At 31.7% G+C, this 15,148-nt stretch overlaps 1 protein-coding gene across 1 annotated transcript; it reads right to left on the reverse strand.

Annotated features, from left to right (window-relative positions):
* Positions 1–12,723: 12,723 nt before the first annotated feature.
* LOC149547354 (putative UPF0481 protein At3g02645) lies at positions 12,724–14,295 on the reverse strand. The gene has a single exon (XM_089794125.1). It carries the CDS (start codon positions 14,293–14,295, stop codon positions 12,724–12,726), a length of 1,572 nt encoding a protein of 523 aa, XP_089650251.1.
* Between the last annotated feature and the right edge of the window lie 853 nt (positions 14,296–15,148).

Genomic DNA, 15,148 nt, shown 5'->3' on the forward strand with positions numbered 1-15,148 from the left:
TTGATACAAATGCAAAATAATTAGAATGGTCTAAAAGGAAGATCCAAAATAAGGTAAAAAGGAAAAAATCTAGTGAGATAGCACTAACACATGTTGCATTGGAACTATGTTTGAGGATGTGAAGAAGGTACTTCAGAGAAATATTCTCAATGTACCCAAAATTGTGTAATCCAACAATCTTCACCCAAGATATCAGAAGTAACATTCTAAGTTTGGAAAGTCGAATTGTTGCATCAAGTGCAAGACTACCAACAAATCTAGCTTAGAGTAAGAAGCATTTTAGGACATTATTTAAAATATAAAGTTAGCTAGCTATATTTATAGTAGATGAGGATAATATAGGAGCCAAACTAACCAGAATACAAGAAACCCTCACCCCACATATGGAAATATTGTACAATGAGCTAGGCTATGCTTCTAGTCCACCTTGCTGTCAAGCTTTCAATCTAACTCAAGTCATTGGATGTTGCATGTGATAACTAGGATCCAACCCTCAAGATCATATTGGATGTCCATAAATCCTTTTTGGAAAAAAACACAATAAGTGTATAGCCCATTTGACATAAGTTTCAAAAAGGGGGAGAAATATTTTTAAGGAGAATAAGAAGACAGGGGGAGATACATCATTGGTGGAGATATATATTTTTTGGGAGGAATAAAGTAGAGAAAGTGGATAAATTTTGAGATATCAGCTAAGGGAGAGCAAGTATACAAAATAATATCAGCAAAAGCAAGGCATTGAAGTCAAAGTGTATCAACAAAGACACATTTACCTAGATGGAGCACATAATTTTGGTTATAGAATAGATATATGAACTCAGGGGGAGTTATCAAATTTTGATTTATACAAGTTATTACAAAATTATGAAAATTTGAAGTTTTGTATATAAGCTGAGTCATGGATATGTTATTCTCAAGAGATCAAGGACATTTAATGTATATTCAAGTATTTTTGACACTCATGTCAAAGGGGGAGATTGTGATCTCAAATCAGTTTTGACAAGTGAGTGTCGATACACTTAAGTTATTTACTTAGTTTATGTCAAACTAGTAGTACATGTTGACCACAACATGTAAATGTTAGACCATGCCAAGTTACAATGAGTGTTGAGTCACTCAAGTGCCAAGCAGATAGACCAAGCCAAATGATTCAGGAGTTGAGAAAACAATGCATGCTAAGAAATGTAGGTGTTGAGTCACAATAAAGAAATTAGTGCATGCTAAGCATTAGAGACATCAAATGCCAAGTGACAAAATTTTGACATATTTTTTTGTAATGGAACAAACAACTATGTAAACCATTTTTGTGCTAACTTAAAGGTAATTTATGATACTTTGGAGATAAGGAAGAATCTCTAAATTAGATTCCCTATGAAATTATATGTAGCCAATCACAAAATAGGAAGAATTAAGAGGCTAAATGGATGAACCTTAGCCATAGATTCATGCCTAACCCTAAGCCACCATAGTTTTCTTTAGGAGGATGAAAACCCTAAACTATCTATCAATGAAGGAGAGTTGAAGGAGCAAAGATGATAGTTTTGCATACAAACACAGAGGATTTAAGGTGAATTAGAAGTTATGAATAGAAATTGAATTAAAGAATTAGTTAGAGAAGAATAGAGGATAGAGAAGAGTATATAGCATTGAGACATCTGATCAAGAAGGTTCAAGAATACATTGTATAGAGGTGACCTATCATCAGGCACGTAAGTGCCAATAGTAGGATCTATGTTGAGACATTTTAACTAGTGATTTTTGTAAAATCTCTTAGTAGAGTAGTCTTAATAGGCTGAATGAAATCCTTTAGTAAGGTGCTTACTTAGTTGTAAGTTGAGTTCCTCTAACAATTCACACTTCTAATAGGGTGTTGAAATCATCTAACAAGGTGAGACCTAATAGTGTTTGTAAGCCTTTAACAAGGTAGAACTTTCATAGAGTAGATCATGTTTATGGTCGAAACATTGTAGCCTTCATTGGATACACTTTATTCCTACAGTAGTGAAGATTTGTGGCTGTCAACCCCACCCCAATTTTACCTTCTCACTTGGAGGGTTTTTGGGTAATCATATCTAGTGTTATGTGTGTGAATATTTACATATTTCTATGATTTAGATGTATATACTTTACATGTTATTTTAGTCAACTCATTGAATGCATGAAACAGATGTGTGGTGAAGGTTTTATGGGTCCAATTTTAAACTACTAATTAACACCCCCCCAAGAAGTTTACCTTTCCTATTGTAGTTCCAACATAGAAAATAGTTTAAGAGAAGTAACAGTATGGGAGAAACATATAGAATAGAAAAATAGTTTGATATAGATCACATTGAGGTATATCAACAAGGAAGAATGATTGATGAAGAGGATTTGATAAGAAAGGTTAGCAATCTTTTTCAATTTGTATTTTTGGAACTAGAGTTGTTTTTCATCTATGTTGCCATCAATGCCAAAGGGTGAGATTATTGGAAGCATGAATGTTGATGATATTCCTATGTGGGAGTATAGTAGAAACATAATTAGATCATTATCATGATGATATGTCACATTCATGACTGTGTTCTTCATTGATGCCAACATAGCAAATTTCTATGGTATCTAATAGAAGAACAATGGAAAGATCAAATTTATATGCATAGGTAGTCTAGCATTTTCACTAAGCAAGGTTAAAGGGAGATACTACTATGTGTCTAGTACATGTAGCTAATATTGGAAGAATAAGATATTATGTTTGGAAGAAGTTATGGGAGTCTTGGTGAAGATTTTTCTAAGATAGAGTTTATAGAGGCATTTTCTGGTAAACTTGTTATAGCTCTGAGTAGAGTTTTTATTCTCAGAAGCTGAAGTTAAAGATGTGAAGAACACATTTAGGAGATGAAATAGCTAAGCTTTCTTGTCATAATGTTACATGTATGGAAATTTATTCAAGTTACAAGGAAAAATATTAATTTTATCTCTAAGTGTAATATGTTCTTAATGAAGTCCTATAATAATTAATTTGGAAGGTGTAATAGCCGACTCAGGGAATTGTTGTATGGATTCGGTATAAAGAAAGGACATTTTCCTTTATCATGTATGGATGCAAGTGAATGATTGTAAGTAGTAAAAAGAGAAGAATGCAAAGATAAGAAGAGCAAAGAAAACTTGAAGGAAACTTCATTGCGAAGGTCTTATTATGTGATTCAAAGTTTGATACTTGGACCTGAGGTTCGTGGCCAGGTTTACAAGGTTTGATAGTGATTGGTCTAGTTGATAGGACAAAGGAAAGAAGTTAAAGAATAATACAAATAATTATTATGCAAGGAATAGTTGAGAGATCAGTTGGATAATGAGTTTAGTGGTCTTGCCCAGGAAGTTGTTTGGATAGTCAATCATTCTATCTTCTACAACTCCTAATAGGCTTGGCACAACTCTAACAAGGTTGGAATCTTCTAACAAGGATTTGAAGTCTACTAATAGGGACTCATATGTACTAAATATTTTAATTGAGTCCTAATAGGGTCCATCCTCCAACAAGGAATATTTATATTAGTACATCATCTTATGGGCATCATTCCCACTAGGATATTCTCTCTATTCAAGGATTTTTCTAGTTAATAGATCTAGTATAATTATGTATGTGCATCTTGTTATGGTTATTGTTTACCTTGGTTGAATGGTTAAGATTATTTGAGGTAGAAAAATGTTATCATTATTGGATAACTAATTCACCCTCCCCAGTTATCTTGGTGGACTATTGTTTCTAACAATATATATGTATATGTATATGTACACACACACACACACACATATACATATATGTACATACATACATATACATATACACATATGTATATCTATATGTATGTATATATACATATGTATACATATATATATATATATACATACATAAACATATATATATATATATATATACATACATATACATACATACATACATATACATATATATATATATATATACATATATATATATATACATACATATACATATATATATATATATCTATATACATATACATACATATATATATGTATATACATATATACATATATATTTATATATGTATATGTATATACATATGTATATATATATATATGTATATGTATGTATGTATGTATGTATGTATGTATGTATATGTATGCATATATATATGTATGTATATATATATGTGTATATGTATATGTATGTATATATATGTATATGTATGTATATGTATGTATATATATATATGTATGTATATGTATGTATATGTATATATATATATATATACATATACATACATATATATATATATATACATATACATACATATATATATATATACATATACATACATATATATATATATATACATATATATATATATATATATATATATATATATATATATATATATATATGAGATGATGATGGTAGCCTAGTGTGGATTAATCCTTAGGCTTAATTTATTCATCTCTTTTTCTTGTTGCATATCTAATACAATTTTTCAATGGTACCATTTTTTTTTTTTTAAATGCGCCTGGTAAACTTTTTAATGTGACTGGTAGCGTTGGCGCGACATGACCACCGGTACCACAAACGCTTTGACCTGGAGCTATGAACTAGTGAGGCCACAAATGGTGGACCTCATCCCCATGAGATTTGAACCTGGATGGCAAGGATAACAACGCAATAACTTAACCATCACAACATGCCACTATTGGTAAAAGGGTTTGTGGTAAACCTAGTGTGACTCGAACCGGAGTTGATGCGTAGCACCGGGATCATTAGCCTAACACTACGCCTCACGACTCGCCTTCACACCAACTCAGCTACTCACTCACCCTTTTTCAATGGTACATTAGGTCCCAAATCATTTTTTTATATTATGTAAATTCTATAATCAATGAATATCTCCTCAAATACCTTTATTATATTAAGTTAAGAGTTCTAACTAAAAAAAATATATCTCTTTGAAAACATTGATGTCAAAATCAAGGAACTTGTTGGTAACTCAGCCCATATAGTTATTGCATACTGTGTAACTAAATTCCTTGAATATAATAGTGCAAAGTAATAAATAAATTAATGCATTAATATTTAACTCAGCCCATACAGTTATTATATAATATGTAACTAAATTCCTTGAATATATAAGAGAAAAATAATAGATAAATTGATGGATTAATATTGTAAAATATTCTTCTTAATATATTGACCTTAAAAAGGAATTTAAATTCACCTATACTTATGGACCCCACTTAAGTATTTCATAGATATTTGTGTTGATTAAATTATATAAACACATATTTTGTAGGAAAATTCATCTAACAAAGAAAATATTGAATCAAGGTCAACTCAAAGTATGTATGTATGTATGTATGTATTTATGTGTAGATATATATATATGTATATATAGATGTATACATATGGACCCCCAAAATATTTGTGTTGATTAAATGATATAAACACATGTTTTGTAGGAAAATTCATCTAACGAAGAAAATATTGAATCAAGGTCAACTCCAAGTATGTGTGTGTCCATATATATATATATACATACATATATATTTGTGTGTGTGTGTGTGTGTGTGTGTGTGTGTCTATATATATATATATATATATATATAGATATAAAAACATATGTATGTATGTATGTATATGTATATGTACACATACATGTGTGTGTGTGTGTGTGTGTGTGTGTGTGTGTGTGTGTGTGTGTGTGTGTGTGTGTGTATGTGAACCTTAAAAAATTATAATCATGGGGTATCAATTCAATCTCTTATTGACAATGGGAATAGAAACTTGTTCACAAAAATATGATTTATAACCCATTTATGTAAGAGATTCTAAGATAATATTTGTGCCCTAACAGTTTTGGTTCATTTTTATACTTGAAGTGTAGGAAGAGGGATAATTGTGTGTGTGTGTGTGTGCACGAGTGCTTGCCTGTGTGTGTAGTATGAAGTTGTCAATGAGATGAAGATGATGATAGAAAGGGTTATAGAAGATTATTTGAGTGCACCCACTAGTAAATTTGGACGCAATTTTTGACCTAGGTTTGTTGTTATTTTTCTCACTGAAATTTCAACAACAGTTCCCCAACCATTGATTTTTTTTTAATGTAAATATTATAATCTATGCATATCTCCTTAGGTACCTATACTTTATTAGATTAAGTTTAGACTACTAATTTAAAAATATATATCTCTTCATAAATATTGATATGCAAATCAAGGAAGTTCCTAGTAACTTAGTGCATATAGTTATTGTATACTATGTAACTAAATTTCCATACATGCAACCTCAAACCTTGTGCATTACATGACATCATCATCATGCTATTTACTTTCACCATCTAACTATGCTCATTGGGATTCTATCTTAATAAATAGATACTAATCAATCATTAGGAACCACTTATCAGGTACTCTATTTGCTTACTATCTTTTCTAAATCAATCATACCTTTGGCATGTCTTTGACTATGTATACTTGCACTTATCCACTCAACTAGTTATCCACCTAAAACTATTGTTTCATGATCTTTACACTATAGTTTTTCTCAGTTTTCCTCTAGCTATTAATTTATTTTTCAACTTGATTAACAATAATGAGCTTTCTTCCTATTCTTTAAATAGAAACCTTTCTATTTTGGTACTCCATTTGATTCCTTCATTTTTCTTGTTATTCATAAACATCAAATATTCATTCAAATTAGGACAATTAAATCTAGATGCTTGGGTTACATGCTTTCACATTGAAATTTGTGATCCATTTTAAAATATAAAATATCCTTCAAAATACTTCTCTTGAATTTCTCCATTCATTGATCTCATAACTAACTTCATCCTTATAATTGAAACTTCTTGAACAATCTTGATTTCTCAAATTTCAGCTTCTAGTTGAATCAGTTTTTTCTATGGTCGATTAATACAACATTTTTCTCAGTAAATAATAAGCTCATTTAACACTACATATTTTTTTTATCAATACTATAGTTTATTTATCTACTTCTTTATTCTTGGTTAAAAGTGTGAATGCTTTGTAACAACTAAAGTGGCTTGACTAATATTAGAATTCTTCTTTCACTAACCAAATTTTCCTCTCTTCTCAAGACTACATAACTTGATTATGCATGATATCAACACTTAATTAAATCATACAAAACAATCAAACCAGCATTATACTATCATTATCTTACTCATTCAAGTTTCTATTATTTATCATACACTTTTATTATTACACTTTCTTCAAATCCTTTTCAATGGTCAAACAATATAGAACTCCATCAAATCAGCATAATGTCTCACCAATTAAGGATTGAAATCAATAAAAAATAACAAATTATGCAAATACTTAACATACATTAATAACATTATCACTTGGGGTGAACAATCTCCCCATTTTGCATTGATGAAAACACATAAGCATAAGATATATCATCACATAATATTGCATTATGAAGAAAATAAACATTCATAAAATATTAAAAATAAATTCATCTCTCTAATTTCATTTAGGTTATCTACAATATTCATAATCTATGCATAATGTTCTTCTCTTTATTTTTTCTCTGCTCAATTTGCAACAATATGATGCCTATTTAGATTTACTTCTCTACTCAGCGATATGTTCACCTTGTAAAATATTTTTTAGCTTGTATGCCCCTTTGATTTAGACTCATACATCTCCTCCATATTCTATTTCATCTCATTTATTTCCCTTTAACAAAAATACATCTCTTTTCTTATCAGCTCAAAAAAAAAATTCATAATTATTCATCTCTATAAAAATTATCTCCCTTATAGGCATATATTCCAACTTTTTATAGTCATTCTCTCCTCTATTTACTCTCTCTCATTATACTTTCCTTCTCCCCCTTTGAAAAAGATTCCAAAGGCAACTATAATTTCCAATGAGAAACATATAAAAAGAAATAGTTATACCTTGTACCTTGCATTTTCCATATTTCATATACTTCATCATATTTACTTTTTGACAACTCTAGACAACTCATAAAATGTGAACTCATGCATCAAGTCCAAAAAGATATTCTGATTATTCTTGAAATAATGTTGCATGCATTCTTGTTAAGTGAATCTTTGATAGGGGAAGGAACCCTAACTTACATCTTAGAGACTCAAAGGCATCCTTAGACAATGACTTGTTGAATATGTCTATAATTTTCTCCTTAAACTTTACATACTTTAATCTAAATTATTTTTCTTGTACTTTCTCCCTCAAGTATTGATAGTTGTTAGATAAATTCTTTATTTTTGAATGACTCACATAATTCTATGATATATCAATAACACTTTCATTCCAACAAGTGCTAAGTGTTCCTTTTATTCTCATGATATATGGATTCATGTGAATCACTACTCATGAACATATGAGTCAATAAGTTTGACTAATAAAATACATAGTTACATATTGATATCAATAGCATAATTTTAGTTGTTGTGGATAAATATTTATTACTTCTCAATTTGTGAGGTTAAGGGAATTTAATTAATTTTTCATTAGACATAATACTTGGTGAACATTTTCCAAATGGGATTGCAAGGAAAGTCAGTTTAAGCATGGAGAAAACTCTATAGTTAAGCATTCTCAAGATGGACTTTTACTAGGATGGATGACCTCTTAGGATGTCTTGGTAATTCACCTTTCTTAGCATCACCAAGATCTAATGAGTGATAAGTTTTTACTTTATTCTCATAAGAGATGAATTAATGTTCATTACTTCTCATGAAACATGAGTCAATGATTATGACTTGAAAACTCTTGAGTTAAATGCTAATAGAAATACCTTAATTTAGCTTGCTATGGAAAAATGTGTCCTACTTAAGGTTTTTCAAGTTGGGTTGCAAGTGAAGTGGGTTTAACCATAGAAGTAACTTCATAGTTAAGCACACATGGATTAGAGCAATACTAGTAGGGATTAGCTCTAGACAAGTCCTAGTACATACCTCTGTGAGTATCACTTGGATATAATGAGAAATAATTTTTCCATTTATTATCATGTATGATGGATTCATTTGAATATCTACTCATGAAATATGAGTCAATGTGTTGGACTCAAAAAATACATAGTTAAGTTCTGACAAGAAAATTATGGTTTTTCTTCTTGTCAAAAATATGTCATACTTATGAAGGAATTAACTTAAGGGGATTTCTAATGATTTTTTCACATGAAAAGAAAAAGAAAATATTTAATTTGAGGCTGAAATTTGATGAAAATCAAGATTGTTAAAGAAGTTTCAAGAATAAGAATGAAGCTAGCCATCAGATCAATGGATGGAGAAATTCAAGAGAGGTCTATTGAAGGAGATTTTCTATTTTCAAATGGAGCATAAATTTCAATGTGAAAGCATGTAACCTGAGCATCTATATTTAAAGGTAATAAGTTGAATGAACATCTAATGATTGTGAATAAGAAGATAAATAAAGGAATAAAATGGACTTCTAAAGTAGAAAGGTTTCTATTCAAAGGATAGGGAAAATGTTCAAAATCGTTGATCAAGTTGAAGGATAAATTGGCAGTGAAGGATAGCTGAGTAGAACTACATTCTAAAGATCAAGAGAAAGAAGATTTGAGTGGATAATTTCTTGAGTAGATCAACATGAAGTGAGAAGTATAATATAAAGGATTGAAAGAGGAAAGAGATAAAGAAAAATAGTATGAAGAAGCAAGGTAGTGATAGAATCCTAATATATCAATATCATTATTACATTCGAACCACTATAGAAGAAAACATCTTCACTTAGTGGACCTAATAGTCTTATTGAAATAGTATATGGTAATATTTACTTGAGAATTTTCTAAGCCCTTTATTGAAGGTCACTCTGTATATGTTTCATAGAGTGATAAGGTCTAGATGATCTTTGGTGAAACCCTCTAAAAAGGCCATGTGTAATTATGTGTATGTAACTTTTGATAAGATAGGATCCTAACACAACTCACTTTAGAAGAGTGATATTTTTTTGGTGCAAAATCCTATGTGGTGTTTCCCTTAAAAAAGATTCCATGTTAATTACTTATATCAAAATTATGTGGATGTTTATTGTGTCTACACATAAAGATAACTTTGATAATTAGTATATGAAGAAGAAAGAAGTTAGTTTTTTAAAAAGAAAATTAAGTTAATATTTTAAAAATAAAATTAAGTTAACTTTTTGATATGATTATCTAGCTAATGATCTAAAAGTATCAAAAGTTGAAGCTTCTGAAAAGTATTTGAATGTCCTATAGGATAACTTGTAATAATTGATTCACCTTCCTCTCATTTATCTAACAATATATGCTAGACCACTACTCCTCCTTTACATTCTCTTCGATGGATGAAATAAACATAATACAATTCTATAGAATAGTTCCCACTCTCCTCCTTTCACTATCATTGATCAGCAAATACAGTACAATTAGAAATAATGTGTCATTTATGTTTTTTTTTTTTCTTCTCTTCCATGATTCCGTAGAATTAGAAATTTTAAAATTTTATAGGATACTAAAATATTTTTTACTGTTTTTTAATGTTTTTCTCTGTCTATTACTTTGTGACTACTTGTGCTTATACAATATATTTCTTAGTTGGATTGCTAATAGGAGAGACAATATCTTAATCCTAAGTTTGCACTTAGACACTATGGCTAAAAAATTAATGTTTAAAAGAAATGGTCTAGGGAAAAGGTTGCATTCACAAGTGGATCTAATGTAACAAGGATATTAATAAATTAAATCAAATGATTTGTTTGGTATTCTAGTGGAGGGAGTAAGTGTGAAAGTCTATAGTGGGTTTAAACAAGAGGTATAAAATTTTCTCATGGTTTCCTTTCCTTGAGAGAAAATATTGATATAGATCTCCTGAAATTCTACATGAACTTGAAATCTATCTTGTATTTTTTATCCCCTTATGTAGGTAATGTACCTTTAAAAAAAGAACCACATCAACAATCTCTATAAATTATCCAAAAATCTACATGAGTCAAGGACAATATTCATATTTACTAGTATGAAGGAAGTACATAAAATGATAAGTTATAAATTCAAAAATAATAAATTATCAATATTTATGAGACAAATATACAAAAGTGACCATCAATAAGTTACCATACTACCAAGGTGTTTTCAAGGTGATGATCAAATTAACAATTTCTCCTAAACATCATTTGGTAGAGTGCCTAAGAAATGAAATCATGGTCATTTTTTGTTTACAAATCCCACATCTATTTTTCTTTGCGTGAATGATTCGTTCCTCAAGATAATGATACAAATTGAATAGTACTCTAAGTTTGGGGTTGTAAAAGGTCTTCGTAAAAAGAGACCTTCTTTATACTATACAACAATAGCTTCATACCTATTATGCAAAAATAATTTCTTTCTTCCCTAACTCTAATGCATCCATTCTACTAGAAAACTAAGGGTATTCATTATTGATTTCATGGGTATACACCCATCTTCTCATTACAATACTAATAACAGTAACACACACACACACGTGCGCACACGCGCACAAAAGTTATATATTATCAACACTTGGAGTTGTCCTTGATTCAATATTTGTATCTTTAGATGAATTTTCTTGCAAAATATATTTTTATATCATTTAATCAACACAATTATCTATGCAATCCCTAAGAGGGGTCTATTGGTATAGGTGAATTTCAATTCCTCAAGTGGGATATGCTAGAATATTAGAACATTAATCACTAGTATTATATTTACAACATCACTGTTATCCCATGTAATCTAGAAATCTTACATCCCCATTTAAGTGTACATTCTTTTAAAGATTAATGCATCACTTTATCTATTATTTTTCTCTAATATATTTGATTTACAAATAATCTCAAAATAAATATGAGTTGAACAAAAGAAATGTCATATATTGTTTGTAGAATATCTGATTTTTATGTAAATTTATGTAATATACAACTTAAAAGTGCTGACTATGCATTAATTAAAATTAACCTTTGTTCTCTTTTATATCAAGACCAAATCAACAAACAATTTTCTATAAAAGGGAAAAACATGCGTTGTTGTAAAAGTTAAATGCTGATATATAAATCACAAATACTACAACATGGAAAAGAGAGAACAAGTAAACATTAAAACCATTGAAAATCATAGGCATTTAAAATTTTTTTTATAAGATACTAACTATGCCCACCTCATGTATTTGAGATTAGAAATTTTTTTATTAAAAATACAGCAAATCACAAATAGTACTGCCATAGTAGTAATTGATTTATTTATTATAACTTTCAAGTATCACCAGACACCTTGTTTAAACAAGAAACTTATTGTATTGATTATCTAATTCTTTAAACGACACATTTAGAAAAGATATCTATGAAATGTTGTGTAAAATGAAAAATGTATCATTTTCTGATTTTCAAATAAAATTTATCATTTTCCCCTCTTGAAATGTCAATTCATCTTTACAAACATATAAATATTTATTTATATTTAATACTTATTTCCAATATATAAACTAACCATATGATGATACTAACTACTATAAACACAAACTAGGACCAAAACGGACTATTATAAGTGCAAACTATGGTAAAACAGAGAACTAAGGACCCATAAAACTATTAGACCCACTACAATTCTATAACCTATACCCGAGTCACTGTCCCTATTGCTCTAAATTAATTAGCCATTGAGAGGAACCCATACAATTCCTAGAACCACTCATTGATAATCAGCCATTGAGAGGATTGCTTTTATCATCCAGTACAAACATGCATAGAACGAATTGCCTCTAGGCAACTGACAAGCAAAAATATTCCTGCTGCCAGAAGAGTGAGGAGCTTCCATGAGTCGTATATATAATTGTTTAAATACTTCTTCAAAGCCACATTCAGTCTGCTGTTATAATGCTTGTTGACGTCTTCTATAACTTGGTCCAGATATCTAACGTCTGTCATTTTCAGGCACTTACCCATTCCGTTCCAGAGGCTTGCCACTTTCCCGTCGTCTTCTAGTTTATTGTAGATAATAATCCCGCTCTTCCTCAGCAGCCGAACGTCTTCATCTGTGTCGATGATGCCGTTCATGAAGTCAGTGTAGCGAGTGAAGATCAGTGCGCCAGGCGCCGCCGAAGCTTCGAACGCAACCAGATTTCTGAGAACTACGTCGGTGTGATAATCGATCCTCAATTTGGGAAGATAGAGAGTTGCAGTCATGGGGTCGTACATGACTGTGCTAACATCTCCGTCAGTTGGAAGGAATTTCACTCCCGCGGAGTGCAACTCGGAGACGGACGGAATGGGTAGTTCGTCGGGTGCAGGCGGAATTTCTGAAGACGAATGTTCACTCTTCTCATCTTTGTCCTCTTCTGTTTCCTTTTCCATCCCACGGGCAACCTCGCACAACTGTAACGCCAAGGCAGCAAGCTTTCCTTTTAAAGCCAGCTTAGCTAGTGCCGTGACAAATTTTTCTAACCACGAGAGAACCTTCCTTAAACCTTTCAGATCACGAAAACACTTTGAGGCGGCTGAATCCGGCAATAGCGCACTCCCCTCCTTGTTGGTCTTCATGGAAATGGCATCCTCGAAGGCAGCTGCAGGGACAATAGAGTAGTAGATCACCTCCAATATGTGACACCTCCCATTTACACACACCCTTGAGCTATTCCCCTCTTTCTTCAACATAAACGGTGACCACTCTCTACAGGCCCGTGTCACCAGTTTAGACAGCGTTTCCTCGGCCTTCTCCTGAGAAGCAAGCTGCATGTCCAGAAGCTTTTGCAACAGAAACAATGGTATCTGATTCTCAAGCTTCATCAGATCTCTCATTATTGACCTGTGAATTGCACTCCTGCCAGATGGATCTAAAATCCTCCAAAGATTCACCTCGGAAGTCAATTGTGAAGGATCATTTGTAACTGGGAAGCAGCGCAGGCACTCGAGTAGGAAGCAGGCGTCAAGTGCCATGAGCCATGCAAGGGGCTCCTTATTGTAGTCCAGATGTGCGTGGTAGCAATTCCTCAGCTGCCAGTCGCACACCATCACCTCCCTAACTACATATTCGAAGTTAAGCTCACCAGGAATCCCCTTCATAAAACGTCTGGCCGCGAAAACTTTATGTCTCAGCGTTCCTTGCAGTGCGGATGTCCGGTGGTGATATGGCCCGATAGAGATGCACTGCGGAATATATGCTTCTGGCTTCACTTTCAAAAGCTCCCCGGGCGCACGAAAAATGGACGCAGGAAGCTCATTTTCTTCTTTCTGCTCGCCATGACTTTCCAGGATTTCCTTGATTTGAATAACCCACCGATCTTCATGGTCAGGATCCATCTTTATTTCCATGATTCAAAGTGGAAAACAGGTGAGAGATCACGGAAAGAAACTGTAGTAGAGGGAGAGAATGTTTGAAATCAAAGGCTCAAAGATGAGGAGAAACTGGGTAGACAGTCGTATATATATATAGCCTCGGCTTCAGAGAACAAAGCTAGCCATACTTGCATTTTCTATCCCTCCTTGAGAAAATTAATGTAAATTGACAGAAACCCCACTCGCATCGTGACTTCCTTAAACAACGGATTCAAAATAATGTCAAGGCCGTATGATAATGACTCTTTAACCTGAAATATGGCATGAATAACAGTAATCATTATAGCATATTTTCACATCAGTATTCATAAAAGGATTACAAGAATAATCTGTCTATTTCGTGACACGTTGATGAGCATGTATCTGCTCTATAAATGTTCATTCTCCGTTTCATCCTTTTCATTTATTGTTGAGTTCAATGAAGCAACTTAGGATTTAATTGTACTACAAGTGCAACTCTATTTCTGGTTGAAACGTCTTCGTTAAGGTTTCATCAAGTAAATAACGTAGCAATTTAGACATTCGCATATTTTTCACAGGAAAAAGGGATGATAATTGACCATAGAGTAGTAATAAATTGTGTAATTTCCTCAGCGTCTGACTTGGCAGTGAATGCTTTTCTCTATTACCAATGATGGTTGTGATCGATATGATAGAGTTTAAATCGTCTCGGTAATCAATTTCTGGTATGTATTTCAGATTTTTCCTACTTAGTATGTTCTTAACCATGTGAAATGGCAGTCTCAATTTACAGACCCCTATCCTTGTTATCTCATTAGGGATAGTGTGCAGGTCTATATCATGATCACAAGGTTTA

Source organism: Cupressus sempervirens, chromosome 7 (assembly GCF_028749045.1).
Source record: "Cupressus sempervirens isolate cs-2001-9-10 chromosome 7, ASM2874904v1, whole genome shotgun sequence".
Lineage (NCBI taxonomy): Eukaryota > Viridiplantae > Streptophyta > Pinopsida > Cupressales > Cupressaceae > Cupressus > Cupressus sempervirens.